This window comes from Acomys russatus, unplaced genomic scaffold (assembly GCF_903995435.1).
Source record: "Acomys russatus unplaced genomic scaffold, mAcoRus1.1, whole genome shotgun sequence".
In the NCBI taxonomy this organism is placed as follows: Eukaryota; Metazoa; Chordata; class Mammalia; order Rodentia; family Muridae; genus Acomys; species Acomys russatus.
Window position 1 is genome coordinate 21,005 of NW_026131536.1, and position 16,199 is coordinate 37,203.

Here is a 16,199-nt window from a genome sequence, read left to right on the forward strand (position 1 = left end):
TCTGTGGTGGTCTGCACTATAGGGCCGGTGCCCCGTGTCCACGTAGGCCTGGTGCCAGCTTGCGGAGGTGGCAGGATGTGTGCTCCTTGGAAAGTTGGGGCCCAGCCTGTTAGGCCCAGGGGCGGGGCGGTCTCAAATTGTTTTGTCTTCTGCTTAAGGACACCCCATCTGTCACTGAAGGGAAACTGAGGCCTCTTCTGACCGCCCCGGGTGTCAGGAGCTCACAATTGAGACCAGAGGAGATGCGCTAGGCTTGCTGTCCCCTTAAAGGGCCACTCAGAAGGGATCGCAGGAATGCCCAGAGTTCCATTGGAGCTATTTGGAAGGGAAAGTTAGTTGTGGTTTCTGGAGTTTGCTTCAGGTGACAATAAAGGGGACCATGGAGTGAAATGAGTGCGGAGTGACCGTGAGGAATGGGCAAACTAAACTTTTGATAGGCGTTTTTCCATGCTTGCCTTTTCGGTCAAGTCACCAGGGTCAAATAAGAGACCTATGGTTGTTCTCTGCCTATGTCCTTGGTAGTGATCTTTTTTCCTGCAGACACCTTGGGATGCCTAAGGAGGTTTTGTACAAAGACTCAGAATGTACGATTCTCAGTGTCAGGGAGTTGAGAACCAGCGTTCCGGGTGCTCTGAGACATAAGTGGTGTGGGGAGGGCTGGGGGAAGGAAGGTAAGGAACCTCCCCCATACTAAGCAGTTAGAAAACGTGTGATTTTATTCTGCCTCAGTACCAGGTGGCCTAGGATGAGGATGTTCTTGATCTGTCATGATGCTGTTTGCTGAATATTTGCACTATTAGGAAATTACTAATGAGACAGTTCTTAGGAGCCAGAGGAGAATGTGCAGTATTTGTGTGGAATTAACCCCAGGTTTGATTTTCAGTTAAGAAAATGAGGCAGAAAGGAAGTGTTAGCCAAGACCTTCCAAGGCCCAGCTGTTGTCTGTAGGACTCCAAGCAGCCATGTTTACATGTTCAAGAATGACAGTGGAGACTCTGGGGACTCCTCTGAGGAAGAGTCACACCGTGTGGTGTTACGGACCTCGGGGCAAGGAGCGCCAGAAGAGCAGCAGCCAACACCCGCAGCAGCCCGGAACCAACAACATGGTTGCTGCTGCAGCGCGAGCTGGCCCAGGAGGACAGCCTCAACAAGCTGGCTCTCCAGTATGGTTGCAAAGTAAGCTGACTCGAGAGAGACACAGGGGAGTCACTGTAAGAGGGGCCCTTGTCCTTCCTGACACCCTCACTCCACCCCCCCCCCCACTAGAATCCTCCATAGCCAGGGATGGAAGCTGATGGAAGCACCCTTCATTCAGAACTCTGATCTCAGAAAGGGTTAGCTGGGACTTCAGTTAAGGCCGTGTTTCCTTTGCCCTGCCCTGCACAGTGATACTCTGAACTGTGTGATCTTTTGAGCACATTGTATTTAAGATCTTAGGGCCTGGAGACGGTAGGTGCAATGTATCCAAGTTTCTGTGGCATGCTTGGCTTCTCTCACAACTTGTGTATTCTTCTGACCTTTCTTGGCAGTAAGCTAATCTGACTGGTAGAGTTTTTCCTTCTCTCTGTTAGAAACTGCATGTCTAGCCTCTGTGCTGTGCATTTGTATACTACCTTATCTTCTCTTTAATTATGTTTTTAGCACTCAGAGTGATTAACAGTGGCAAAGTAAGTAGGAAAGCGTTTCTGGAATCGCTCTTTCTCCCTCATCGAAACAACTTGTTTCACGCTGCTAACCTCATGCTGCATTCCGACAGCAGCTGTCACCAGGCTGCATCAGCTACACAATTAAAAAAGGAAAAACAAAAAACTTTACTCCTAAACATTGTCTGTGGTTTATCTAACAAGATCCAAATGAACAAAAAGATTGTGTGTGGGTATGGAGTCTTTCCCAAAGTACTAGAGGCTGGTCTCCAGGGACACATAGCGTCTCTGCATTGCACTGGCCTTTGTGTTTGGCTCTTCTGATCTGCTTCTGTGAGCATAACATATGCTTTATAGACCTTGGACTGAAAAACAAAGCCTTCCCAACAAAGTCTTGCAAGATAGACTGAGCAGGCCTGTCAGGATGATGAACTCTAGCAAGTCCAGAATGGCTATTTAATGTCTCCACCAACTAGCCCAGTTCCTCTTGGAGGTAAATGCACGTGCTGTTCATTTAGTGCACAGAGAAAGAAAGCTGCCAAGCCCATCCACTCTGTTAGTTTCAGGGCAAGATAAAAAGCGCTCCCAGAGCCCATTCAGTGGGACTCTTAAAAGTGGTAGTGGTTGCTGAAAAAATGATCATATATATCCTAGACTTGAATAGTAAACTCTGTGGGTTGTACTTATGTTTTAGAGAAGTTCTTTTCAAAGTAGCTAGAAGGGAGTTAAAAACTTGGCTTTCCTGTCCCTCCTTTTCTGTTAGCTTCGTGTTGCCTGATAAAATCCACAGTCACGTTCCCATGACCCACTCTGAAGCTCCTGCCTTGATGGCTGATGTCCTAACCTTCTTCTAGAGAGAAGTGTAGTCTCCCCAAGGTGAATTAACTTCCATTCAGGAAATAAGTTCCTATGCCTACCCTGTTTCTGGGAGAATGCTGAGGGGGCATCCGAGGAAGCTGTCAGGGCTGGAGACTCTGAATGGGTGCCCAGGGTCAGCTGGGGGCTTTTGGTGAGCTTGTCTGGCCACTTGCTCAGCTGGATTTCTGGTGTGAGATGGGAGAGTTAGACAGGGAAGGGTTTCACCTGTGGCTTTCCTTGTAGGCACAACACATCCACAATCGGTCTGAAATTGTTCGAAGTAGAACAGTTGTTTTCTAAGCTATTTATTAAGAGCTAAAAGCCAAAGATCAAACTGAAGCCCAAGTTACTCAGCTGAAAGGAAGCTGGCTGTAGGTGCAGCTTCCAGCCTTCCTGGGCTTCCTCACTGGGACCCCAGCAGGCCGAGGGGCTCAGCTGGTACTGGTTTTAAGGAGCATCGCATGTTTATAATGCATGGCTTCTGTAGGTTGCAGATATCAAGACGGTGAACAACTTCATCAGAGAACAAGACCTGTATGCTTTGAAGTCATTAAGATTCCAGTGAGGAATCACGGCATCCTCACAGAGAACCACCAAGAACTAACGCCCCTGGGGCCCCCGTCTTCCAAAACCAGAGTGACAGTGGTCGAACTGCCAGAAGATGAAGATAGCACCGGGGCAGCTGCTCAGGGCAACCAGCTGACAGACTTCTTCAAGGGAATTGATGAGAACATTGAGCGGGCTGTGCAGTCCGACGTCTTCCACACGGACAGCTGCTGTGTGGAGGCCCCAGGTCCAGCCGCTGCTCCCCACAGCCCAGAAGCCAGCGGCTGATGGCGCAGACTGTGGGATCCCCTGGTGGAACGCCGTCTTCCTTATGCTGCTCATTGGGATTGTGCTGCCAGTCTTCTATCTCGTCTACTTAAGATACAAGCCACCGGGGAGGCCCCAAGTAGCTTGAATGCAACTGTCGTCCCCAACAGCTCGACGACACTGAGCCCTGTTCCAGGGCAAGCCCACAGGTTGGCAGTTCCAATGCCCACCATCTCTGCTTCAGACAGCAAGGTCGGCCCAACCACCCAGGCAGGGGCCTAAGCTCCTTTTTTTCCCCCCTAGAATCAGCAGGCTTTGGCCATCGGTTGATGTATGTCGCTGTCGCCAGCTGTTTGCTGGGGGATGCTGCATTTTGTTTCCTGAGGTGTATGGACAGTTACAGAAGTTACCATGACGATCTGGATTGTATGCCCTGAGGAATGGGCTGGCCTAACCCCAAGGATGCAGGAGCCCAGACGTCCACCACCCCAGCAAGAGAGACATTTACATGAAATTCATGCCACTTTCCCAAGACACGTAGGGCCTGGCAGTGTCTGTACAGCCATTCTGTGAGGGCTCCTAAGTAGAACGTGACAAAGGGTCTGCAGTAGGGGTGTCCCCGGTGTTGGGTGGGCTCAGATGACTGTCGCAGTGTCCCTGCCTCCTAAGGGGAGAGGTGAGCTGAGAGACATGTCCTGTGTCTGGATAAACTAAGGTGCTACGCAGTATGTCACTGAGTTGTAGAGTACAAGTCACCGTTGTGACAGCCTGGTTGTTTGCCTCCTCACTTGCCTCCACTGAAGGCCGTGCCACTTGAGAAGTGAGAAAGCCTTGAATCCAAGCTGCCGTCCTCTGATTTAGGCTACACCCCCCCCCCCCAGATTCACATTAGGAGCATCTGTGGTGATGGATCCCTGGATTCCCCTAGTTGGCACCTGGGGAGCAGCTGTGACTGGCAGGTGGTAGAAGGGACTACTTCTACCATTAAGGTTCTAACACATGTCCACTTGAGGCAAGCCTGTGGCCCCACTCCCACCCCCACCACGTGCCCCGAAGCAGAGTGTTCATCCTGCTGTCTCTTTTGACTCTCTTCTTTGGGTTATGTCCTTAGAGATGCCGTGTCTCAGTTAAAACCAGACACTGTATCAGTCAGCTTTCCGTTACCGTAACAAGACAGTCTTGAGTACGAAAGGTTTGTCTTGGGCTATGGCTTCAATCCATGGCCTGCTTTGGGAGCCTGTGGTAAGAACACACATCGAGGAGAGTGTGCAGTGGAACAGATTGTCCATGTGACCAGGAAGAGAGGGGGAGAAGGAGCTTGGGACCCAGTGTTACCTGCAGTGACCTGCCGTGTCCTGACTTCCCTCTGCTAGGCGCCATTTTCCTAAACGTTCTACTCCTTCCCAATGCCAAGATGAGGACTAAGCCTTGAAGATAGTTGCCTCTGGGGGACATCTCCAACCCCCAGCAAGTGAACAGCTATAAAGAGAGCACCACCCGACAACAGAGGGCGGAAGAAGCACAAGGTTTTCTCAGGGACTCCCTGAAGGCAGTCACTGTTCATGTCCTGCAAGGGGTGTGGGAGGAAGGGCTAAGCCAGCCTGCCTTGTCACAGCAGGGATGGGGGAACAGAAGGCTAGCAGACACTCAGAAGGTGGGCTAGGGCAATGGCTGGCCAGTTGCCTGGAAATCTGTACTTGAGCCAGACGTTAGGTCTGTTAAAATGATCTGCCCAGGGTTCAAATAGCTAATTGAAATTGTCTACATAATTAAATATTCTGAGGCCACAAACGAACCCATGAACTGTGATACGATAAAGATCTTGATTGTGTAAGTGGTTTCTCTCGGGGTGCTCATGACCTCTGTGGCTGTGAAGTTTCTCTTAAACGTCACCATTAATGTCACCAGGCAGGGCTCAGAGTCCCATGGGAAAATCACTTTTGCAGACAAAGAATGTCTGGCTTTTATTTGTTTGTTTGTTTTCTGTGTTCTGTCTCAAGTATTGGGGACTGGTTGTGAGTGTCCGTACACATTCTTCTGTGGGCTCCTAAGTAGAACATGCAGTGTCAGTGGCCCTGGGGTTCGGTGGGGCCAAAACGACTGTCAGTGTCCCTGCCTGCTAAGGACAAGGGGTGGGCTTGGCTCAGAGGTGCAGTCTGTGTCTTGGTAGACTGAGGTGCTATGTGATAGAGTCAGTATGTCACTGACTTTGAAACAAGTTACAGTTGTAACTTGTATTTCTGTCTTTTTCTCAAGTGGAATAAAATCATTTCTTCTGTGAAGGAAAACTTGACGGCCTCTTCTCATCTGTGGATATTGGTAATAGAGTTAAAACCGAGGGACAGCTTTGGAGAAGCTGACAGTGACCTCTGCCTCTTGCTGGGTCTGGGCAAGGTGCCCCAGGCTCTTGCTGTGCACCTCCCCTTTCTAAAGAAGTCAGCCTGGCTTGTGTTGTTAAGACTCCGCATTTACTGCTTCCTGCTCATTCTCAGGGGGGAAGGGTTGGCTGGCTTCACCAGACTGAGCAGGGACTCATGGGAAGTGTGGATAGGCCTGCAAAGCAGGGTGGCTCAGTGCAGCTGCTGAGGACTTGTGAGGCTTACCTCCCAGCCTCCCACTGCCTCTAGAAGAAACAGCATGGTGCTGGCAGCTGCAACCTATGACCTATGCTCCTTCCTAGACCTGCTCAGAGTTGTAGAAGTTTCCAGAGACTGCTCCACCAGTGGGCACTGGTGTCAGTAGTGCCTCTTAACACCTCCCCAGGCCTTGACATGAACCAGGGGAGACTCCCCCAACTTTTCATAAAGTGGTTATTTAATTCAATTAAAAACTTTATTACTGAGACAGCCCTGGCCCGTAATTTTCTATTAAGACTAGGCCTTCCTCTGCCTCTTTAGAGCTACCACTTTCACATCTGGCTGCATTTGGTTATTTCAAGGTAGTATTTCATTGCCCTGAATAAGGAGCACATCTACATTTTATCTGTAATCCATCCATCCACATACGCTTTAGTTCTTCATTAACCTTTCAGAATACCAAGAGCTGACGTTATAACCAGACCTGTCCCCTGCCCTCAAGGTGCTGGCTGATAAGCTAGGCGGGCATGTGAAGGCTTTAGACCCAGAGAGGGGGATGGGTAATGTGTCATAGGTTCTCTAGATTTCCGTAGCTGACACTTGGCAGGGCAGTGGGAGTCAGTGACACAGTGGACAGGTGCTTTTTAAAGAGATGTTCTTTAGTGTGATCAAAGGACTAGAGAGGGTGGACAATGTGGGTTGTAAGTAGCTGGTGACCGGGCATGTAGTGGGTGTAGATAGAATTGGGAGAAATGTCGTCAGAATGGTTTGGGGCCAGATGTACAACACCTGGGTTCTACATTTCAGGGCTTGGCATTAGTTCAGGGGAATTAGAGAGGACACATGACGACATGGGGAGGCTGATAGCATTGGATCAAGTTTCCTTACTTACTATGCTCGGTATTCTTAATTCTCTTGTCTTCTGTGAGTCCATCCAGCTTCATTTGGAAAATTGCAGTCATTCTTCAATTTCCCTGATTCTTCCTCTCTAATTTCACAGAGAACTAGATGTTTGGTGGTGTAAATCTCATTACGGTTAAATTCATCTTCACATGATTTTACTTGTGTGGTTTCCATTGCTTTTTCTCCTTGTGATATCTAGTGCCATCATCTCATTAAAGGCATCTTTTCTTTTAGGTATTTTTAATTCCTAGAACTTTTATACCTTTCAGTTTTTCCATCACTGAGTTCATGTTCCAAACATTTATTGATAAGAACTGCGTTAATATCCCCATGGGCTAATTCTATCACACGTGTCACTCTGAACCTATTGGTGATCTCTCCACTCCTGCCTATAGATTTCATTGTTTTCCTTAAGGCCTGGTTAGCATCTTGTTAGATGCTAGACATGGCACTATCTAGTTAGATGTCTTATTTTGCTGTCTCTTCTTAACTTTTATGCTGTGCTCTGGGGCAGTTACCTGAGAGTCATATTGCTTCTTCTGAGGCTCATTTCTAAACATACCTAAGTTTATAAGCTTCTATAGGTTGAAACTGAGAACCTAGGGCACATCCACAGAATGGATGCTAGGATGCTATAAAAACAATGATGTTGGTTTCTATAAACTCACTGTTATAATGGAGTGATTTTCAGATATACCAAAGGTGCTGACTTGTACAAAGGAAAAGCAGGAAGAATTACAAGGTAAAGTAAAGATTGGCTGTTGAGTGTGGAGGATGGGTACCTGAGGTACCAACGTGACACTGACATTGCTCTGAGATCTTTCTGTACACAGGGATCTGGGGGTATAACTCAGTAGAATGCTTGCCTACCATGTGCAAGGTCTGGGTTCAATCCTCAACACTACCCCACACAAAGTTCTTAGGATGCCATTCATAGATGTGACACACAAGTACATAAAGCCAATTATGGCAGAAGGGTACACAAGACAGACCAAAAACACCTACAGGAGAGCCCAATTGTGTAATAATGAAGCATACACAAAGGGGACACGAACAACGTAACTGTTAAGCACGATCTCAACCGGGTAATGCAAAGCCAGAGCAAAGAAACCCCAGCCTCGGGGCTGGAGAGATGGCTCAAAGGCTAAGAGCACTAGCTGCTCTTCCAAAGGTCCTGAGTTCAATTCCCAGCAACCACATGATGGCTCACAACAGTCTATAATCTAATCTGGTATTCACTTCTGGCCTGCAGGCATTATATGCAGACAGAACACTGTATAATACATAAATATTCAAAAAAGAAAAGAAAAACCCCAGCCTCAATCTCTCACATGCTGTAATGTAGCGAGTAAATGTGTGTGTTCCCTGGTGAGCTGGGGAGTTTGCAACTACTTTCTGTATATACTAGAACAGAGTGTGCCAAAAGATCATAGGTAAGAGGAGCTGTGGTTCTTCCCAGAAGTGAAGCAAGCAAGCTACATATAAGTGGCAAGAGGAATACAAGGGTGCAGCCAAGTGGGCTCTGAACAGCCTTAGGCATGTCTGTGAGTGAGCATGCCCATAGTTCCAGTGTGTGGACAGAACCCAATGCTGCTAACACCCCAGAAACAACGAGCACACCTTCTGCCCAGATCTTGGTTTCAAGATCTTGGATGCTTGAGGAAGCACCTGGCCCTCGTCGAGAGAAAAAACTCAAGTGTGGAGCATCTTGAGGTGCTAAGAGCAAGGATATGCTGAAGCCTAGGCTGGAAGCACTAAGAACTAGTGTGCCGACCTGACGGTGCTCCTAAAGGCCCAAACTGCAAGTTTGTGGAACAAAATGACAGATTACAACCTGCTGACAAGTACATTGCTGTTAATCTCTAAAGATGCAACCAAGTAAGCGGGAAGGCCAGCCATACCTGAGTTTAATCTCAATCGATGGGATATTAATCCCAATTGATAAACACTAATGACTGCTGAGGGCAAGATACAAAGTGGGTAAAAGTTGGGGTAACCTAATACTCAAGTTTCCTCCAAGATACATACCGATTACAAAGGGAAGACAGCAGTGAAGGCTGGCAGGAACCTTCACTCTGGTGAAGGGACAGCAATCGTAGTGAGACACACTGACATCATCAATTCCAGAATTGGGCTGTTCTTGCCAGAATGTAGCACCTCATTCCAGCCACTACCAGACCCATCCCCAGCTAAGTGGCATTCATCTGGACAGGTGGCTGGGGTGGGCTGCAGCCCTCCAGCTGGCACGGGGCCCCACAAATCACTCTCTTGGCTGGTGCCATTCAGACACACAATCAGCTTAAAACCCAGATAAAGGCTAGAGCAAGGCGCCCATGGGAGCTGACTAGGAACTCAGTGAATTGATATTAAGGAGCTGCAGCTGTGATGAGAATATTTTTAGCCACAGGATTCAAACAGCTTTCAAAACCTGCTAACAAGAGCCCCATTATAGCCAGCAAGCAACACCAGTGCAAAAAATTAACTTGATTTGACATCAAGAATCTGCTTAGCTAGGAGCTGGCTCACAAGGCAAAGGAGAGGAAGAGGACTTTTTAAACTGTGGGTTTGGACAACTGTTTGGAGCTTTTCTGGCTTCTGGCTTAGTTATCAGAAAATGGCAAGGACCAAACTGGTGTGATGTAATGAGACATCTATCTCTGTAAAACACAACTCCAAAGTAGACCTGTCTCTTGCCAACTCAATACAATCTGGATAAAAGTAATCACACACTGTAAAAAGTGCCGACATCCACTCCCCTCAACACTTCTGGCTATTCTGTGAGTAGAGCAGTTCTTGACAGACCCAATGGATTTAACTGAGCTGCAACATAGCCAGGTTGGTACTGGGGGACAGAACTTACTGTTTCTCCAGGCAAACATGACAGAGTCTGGATGTATGGTAAAAGCCAGGCCATCTTTACTGGAGTGAGTGCAGGAGACAAATAGCTTACAACAACCTCTAGCATTGTCTTAACCATTTGATAAAAACTTCACTATAATATTTATTGTATAATGAAGAAAAACAACACATTCAGGGAAAAATTGAGATTAACTTATTTTTCTTAAAAGGTTCATCTCAAGGATGGCAACAAAGTCCAGCTTGTGCCGCCAAACGGTTTTACATGATCAAACCGTGTACAGCTTCTTTGTGTGAACTGTTGACTACAAACATTTACCAAATACATAAATCTCTTTTAAAAAAGCCATTTTAAATATAGCAAAGCAGTGTCTTCTTGCACAGCAAAGTGAAGAAAGTTTCTACAGAGAAATAAAAGTTTTACATTTGTAAAGTCTTTTTCACATTCTAATCATCTAGCTTTTTATGATCCAATGCCAGGAGTTTTCAGGTTCCGTATTTACTATGTATTTCTTGTGCGCATGATGGTTAATACAGAAATTATGTTAATACATTATCAGTCGTCTTTACAGTTGAAAGGAAATGGTGAAACATGTATTGTTCTTTCAGAACAAACCCCTGATTTAGTTTTATAACACAATGGATGTAATTAGGGCTCAAAAGATGGAGTTTTGACTGGGACCACCTGTGTTCACACAATGGTGACGCTCACTCTCAGTGTAGAACCACTTAGAGTTCTGAGGAAGTAAAGCTGGTGGGGACTTCCTATATCCAGTGCAACTTAAGCTTTTTTTGTTTTTCTTTTTCATAATAAAATATGTTATCTGAAGGGAGAAAATTTTCCTGTGATGGTGTCCTATACAAAACACATGAATCTCAAAGGGTAAGAAAAGTCAGTTTTAAAGACACACCGTCAGTGTCCTCCCACGCTAGGATGGCTCCCACTGAGAGCTGTGGATGTGGATGTGTTCACACATGAGTGTCTGGGTGAAGGATGTCAAGCCCATATGCTCCAAATCACACTGGGCATACGGGAAAAGATTAACAGTCAGATAAGATATTCAGTTCCTGAAAACGGAATACATTGTGACTTGGTCAGTGTAATTTAAATACAAACTCCGAGCCTTGTGTAATATTACTTTAGAAAACAGTAGTTGTACTGATTATAAACCTGCATAGAAAGAAAGACTATTGAGATACAGTCAGAAAAGCCATCTCATAAGGCACACAAGAAAATAGACAGTAAATGTGAAGGTGTTAACTCCTATCCCGATACACAGCAGAAGTTCATGAACATGCATAAATAATAACCAAAGGGTCACTTAACACTTTCAAAGCTATAAATGGTTTACAAAGTGGTAAGGGTTATCCTGAAATTCAGTGTTGGGAGACTGTCTTGTTTTAATTAGGTATGACCTTATGAAGTATGTGCCTGTAAGTCAATTCAGTACATGTCAAGAAAAATAAACCTAAACTTTTCTGAGTAAAAGCCAAATGTTCAGACTAGAGAGAGGAGACAAAACATCACCCCCACTTTTTTGGCTACTAACATGTGCTACCCAAACTGTCAGTGAAGCGCTCTCCACTGTGCAGCCTGTGCTGGCCACGGGGTATGTACCTAATACCTATGTGCCAGTAAGAAACCTGGCTGATGAGTTGTCACAACAGCAGATGAGGAGACATCAAAAAGAGCATAATTTAGGGGGGAGCAAAAATGTAAGTAAAAACTGCAGGTAGCTGCTTAACATTGTTCAATATAAAATTGCAGCCATTTTTAAACCCTTCTTAAGTTTTTTCAGGAAAAGGAGTATTTAAAAATCTAGGATAAAAGATATACAGGACTTTGAATTTTGTTCATGGCACAAGCCCAGTAAACGGATGAACTTGCTATCACCAACGAGCTGTCTCCCTGTGAAAGTAAGGCCTTGTTCAAAATCCAAGCTGAGGGTGGCACCAGTTTCGTCAGGACAACAAGAATTGTGTCAAGGGTCTGCACCGTAATGGAGCTGCTCCCTACACACCGTGCTTTCTATCCATGGGGCAGCTGAAAACCCGAGCGGATTTTGTAACCAGCTGCGTCATTCTATCTTTAGCGTCAAGGAGAAAAAGTTCCCTTTCCCCTCAAATATTTCCCTAATTATTTACCACTTATAAAACCTTTGTGCTCATCTACTATTCTGCCATTTTCTCTAATATTAGTTAAATTAGGTCATCTTTCTACTGTTTTTTTTTCCATCACAAAAGGCAAATTTTAAATAGTGCCTTATAAAATCTGTTACAACACATTTTATATTTATGCAGGATGAACTTAACACCAATTTTTGCCACTTTGCTATTTATGTACACATATAAAATATATAATGATGCTCACCCCATACAGCACAAAGATTACAACAGAACATCACACATTCACCACCAGTGAGGGGAAACCCCTTTACACAATCCTCTGAAAAACTGGGCTAATAATTAAAATCCAAAGTACAGTATATTTAACAAAATAGTAAATATTAAACAGTGAATACTCTACTTAAGGACTTCGCCTTCCCCCCAATTGGCGGCAATCCACAAAAATATACTTTTTAATCTGGTGACCATACAATACATAGGTACTTACACCAAAGGTGATAATATATTTAAGATGCTATATACACAAAGAGTTTGGCTCAACTTTTAATTTACATATAGAATAATAAGTGTTCATGGCTTTTTTTTTCCAAGGTTCTGCTTGCAAGATATTTTTGTTTTTCTCCCCTCTTAAAATAAAACTAAAAAGTTAAAACAAGATAAAGCTATTCTCTAGAGGAAAAAAAAAAGTTACAACATACAGCTTTGGCTTATATAAATAATTCAGCAGAATGTGTTCAAAAGTAGTGGATATAATTTTATATATAATCATCAATTCATTAAGGGTGTTTTCTTTCATATAAAATATACATGACCTAAAATCAGTTTCTTTAATTTTTAAAGATATGAATGTAAAAGAAACTTCTGACATATTCCAATTATAACTTAATATATTAATTTTATTTTGTTAATGCTCTATATTTCTAGGCTAGTATTTCTGAATATTTCATGCGTGTTTTCTATTCTCTCTTTTTATTAGCTAAAAATCACTTCTTTGACCCAATACATTTTTTTTGCACGTGCAAAACAGTTATGTGTGGGGCTTTTTGTTTATTGTTTGTTTGTTTGTTTGTTTAATATCAACAGCCCTTTCCCATGCACCCCTTTGCAATAGACCCATGCCAGGTTGGGTTATTAATATAAATGACATTTTATGTACAGTATTGCTTTCTTGGTTCCTGCTTTTCTACTGCTCTGTTCTACAAAGCATTTTTTTTTTCTGAAGTAACTACAGTCACCGCACAGTTAAATAAAACAAATAGGGGGCCCCCTAGGTTTCTGCAGGCTAATGTGGAAGAATTATATATGGGTACACGTTTCTCTGCAAAAACTGTTTATCTTACGAAACAAGTAGTCCAAGGAAGTGCCAGACTGGTCTGTTTCTACAGGGTGCTTTGTCTGCCATGTGGACATACATCTGCAGACCTACAAGAAGTTTGCAATAAGTGCCTGATTTTGTGTATGCAACACACACCCACACATACACACACTCACACCCACATACATATATATGTAAAGGGATATATATGTATGTATGTACATATAAATATATTGAACTCATGTCCTTATTCACCAATTTAAGATATGTAGGGCAGTTCACTGCAGTAACACAAAGAACAAACATGAACCAGGAAGCCTTAGGTCACCCACGTGTCCATCCTCATGCGTTTTACAGAAGGGCTTTCTCTGTCCTCGGTATTTGGGGGTCGGCCAAGCACAATTGGAGAATGAAAGTCGCCCCGTGGATCCTCCCGGTCACTGCCATCATAGGAGCTGCTGGAGCTGCTCAAACTGTCCACAGGGGAGCGCCCCATTTCCTGCCGGGGTTGGGGCTGCGGAGGCTGGGGCGGCGGTTGCTGCTGCTGCTGCTGCTGTTGCTGCTGCTGCTGCTGCTGCTGCTGCTGCTGCTGCTGCTGGAAGCCTGATGGGGTCATTCTATCCCGGGGAGGTGAAATTGGCTCTGACTTAATGTTGATGTTCTGGTTGGTGTTAATGGACAAATTTGAACCCTGAGATAACTGCCCTCCAGCCCTGTAGAGAAACAACAGAGGTGAGATGGTTTCGTGGTACATCTGTGTAACTCACAACATAGCTTAGCAGACACTGCCTTTCTGGGGGGGGGGGAGAGAGAGAGAGAGAGAGAGAGAGAGAGAGAGAGAGAGAGAGAGAGAGAGAGAGAGAGAGAGAGAGAGAGAGTGTGTGTGTGTGTGTGTGTGTGTGTGTGTGTGTGTGTGTGTGTGTGTATCGTAGTATCCTCTGTACTGTGGCCCCATCGCAGGCACACCTTACCTTTTCACATTAGCTGTGAGATGTAAATTCAATTGCCCTCAATTTCCACAAGAGCAAAAATAGTTTCAGAATGGTTAAGAACTTGCTTGGGGTAGTATGGGAGACAGTACTTTCCCCCCATGTCTAAGTTTCAAGGTCTTTCTACTTTCCTGGATTTCTTGTTATTTATTTGTTTTTGTCACTGTGTCTCCCTATGGGGGATGGTACTCAACTCCTGAGTTTCAAGCTCTGTGCAGCTGGGTAGCACCAGATTCCCAGCTTTTGGGTCCACCATTTTTAATGACTTCATTAAGGACAGGCCTAGGGCTTCAATAACTATATAGGCAAAACATTTCCTTAAGATACTTTGCACTTTCACCCATAACACAATTCTCTGGAGCACTACTGGTTACAAGCCACATGTGCAGTTCTTTCCCCACGCAAGGAAAAGGAGTTGCCGTCTCTCTGGGCACCGTGGGCAGGAGGCTATGGTGCCCTAGTGCTAATCAGGTACAAAGCAGCCAGCTGGTGATATGCTGCCCCTGATCAGGATGCTCTCCTGTCCTGGTTCCTTCTGGTGTTCAGGAAGTCTGGTCTCTCCTGGGCATTGCCATAAATCTTTTTTGTCTCATACCTTGCCCAGAAGGAACATACTTTTCTGAACTGGCCAGAAACAACCAAACAAATCCTATAGCACCTAATTCATACACAGGATATTTAACCCTACCTTTCCTCTACTAAGATCCAGGAAGAAAGCAAAAGGCACAGGCTTGCTGCCCTCTTCTCCAAAGCAGGAGGAGGAAAGGGAGGCAGATGAGTCTGCTTGTTCTCAGCTACCTTTTCTTTCCTCAGGTGATGCTGGGAAGCACTGGATTCTTCGTCTGTGAGTGAGTGAGAGGGGGGCATGCAGTGGCATCTGGGCTTTGGAATCCCCTTGACACCATCTGACTCTCCCTGTTTAAAAGTAAAATTCTGCTCACCAAATCCCTTCAAGGAATTCCTGGTTTGTTCAGCATCAACAATACGACCGAGAGCTATGTTAAGAAAATATTTTCCCCCACCAATTGCGGTGTGCACATCTTTAATCCCAGCACTCCAGAGGAGAGGCAGGAGGACCTCTGTGAGTTGGAGGCCAGCCTGGTCTACAAAACCAGTCCAGGACAGCCAGGGTTACACAGAGAAATTATGTCTCACCCGCCCCCTCCACCCCCAAGATACTTTTCCCTAACACTTCTATCTACATAAACAAGAATCATGGCATGGTTGTTTCAGATAGCCTGCAAAGCAAAAGACAAACTGACAGGAACCATGTGCAGGCCATATGCAGAAGTTCATGGAACTTTCCAGTCACTCACACTAGAGAGCTGAGGGCTGCTTGTCCTAGATGGTGTTGCTGCCAGGCTGAAGCCTGCCCCAGAGACAGCATTCCAGGGGAGGTGAAGCCTTGCAGGGCCGACAGGTCAGCGCTGGTCAGTGAGTAGTCTACAAAAGAAGGTTACATTACCACACAGTTATTATTCTAGAAAAATATGCCTGCCCTCTGGGAAAGAGACACACTGGACTGAACCTGAATCAACACGTCTTGGTGCCAAGCAGGACAGGAAAGACAAAGAAGCTTACAAGCTTAGAATGAGTATGTTGAATTAACAACACGACACAATGAACTGTATCTGCTTTAACAGCGCCTCGACTGCACACATCACCTTAAACTCACTAACAGCTTTCTATGACACATGAATCATTTTCTACAAATGCTTCAGTCATAATTACCACGATCAAGGCTTAGGACATTAGATATTGCTTACACGTAGTTACTTCAGTTCATCATTAACACTTGGTTTTCCTTTTAGTTCTGAGGAAAGGTGGCAAAGACTCCTACTTTTAACTTTTTTCTCATGTCTCAAGAAAGGTGCTGAAAGTTGTTGGTCCTACTTTTTCTTAAGGGAAAAATAAAGCTGAGTTGAGACAGTGCTGTTGGCACTCAGGTTTCTATGTGACTATCCTTTCATACTTGACATGTAGCTAGGCGTGGTGGCACATGCCTGTAATCCCAGCACTCAGGGAGGGAGAGGCAGGAAGAGCTCAGTGAGTTTGAGGCCAGCATGGTCTACAAAGTGAGTTCAAGACAGCCAAGGTTACAGAGAAACCCTATCTCAAA

The 16,199-nt window shown here is 45.1% G+C and overlaps 1 protein-coding gene and 1 pseudogene across 1 annotated transcript; one reads left to right on the plus strand and one right to left on the minus strand.

The window, feature by feature from the left end:
- Nucleotides 1-980: 980 nt before the first annotated feature.
- Nucleotides 981-4,187, plus strand: LOC127186275 (lysM and putative peptidoglycan-binding domain-containing protein 4-like; annotated as a pseudogene).
- A 5,649-nt stretch (nt 4,188-9,836) lies between these two features.
- Nucleotides 9,837-15,684, minus strand: LOC127186274 (myocyte-specific enhancer factor 2A-like). The gene is made up of 2 exons (XM_051142709.1): nt 15,397-15,684; nt 9,837-13,804 (listed from the first exon to the last, which is right to left on the minus strand). The coding sequence occupies exons 1-2, from the start codon at nt 15,465-15,467 to the stop codon at nt 13,411-13,413; spliced, it is 465 nt and encodes a 154-aa protein (XP_050998666.1). The 5' UTR covers nt 15,468-15,684; the 3' UTR covers nt 9,837-13,410.
- Between the last annotated feature and the right edge of the window lie 515 nt (nt 15,685-16,199).

Excerpts from the sequence above, each read along its gene's own strand:
- LOC127186274 (XM_051142709.1), bottom strand. The coding sequence starts at position 15,467 with ATGCTGTCTCTGGGGCAGGCTTCAGCCTGGCAGCAACACCATCTAGGA. Across the intron at positions 13,805-15,396 it reads GCAGCCCTCAGCTCTCTAGT|GGCTGGAGGGCAGTTATCTC; the intron begins GTGAGTGACTGG and ends GTTTCTCTACAG.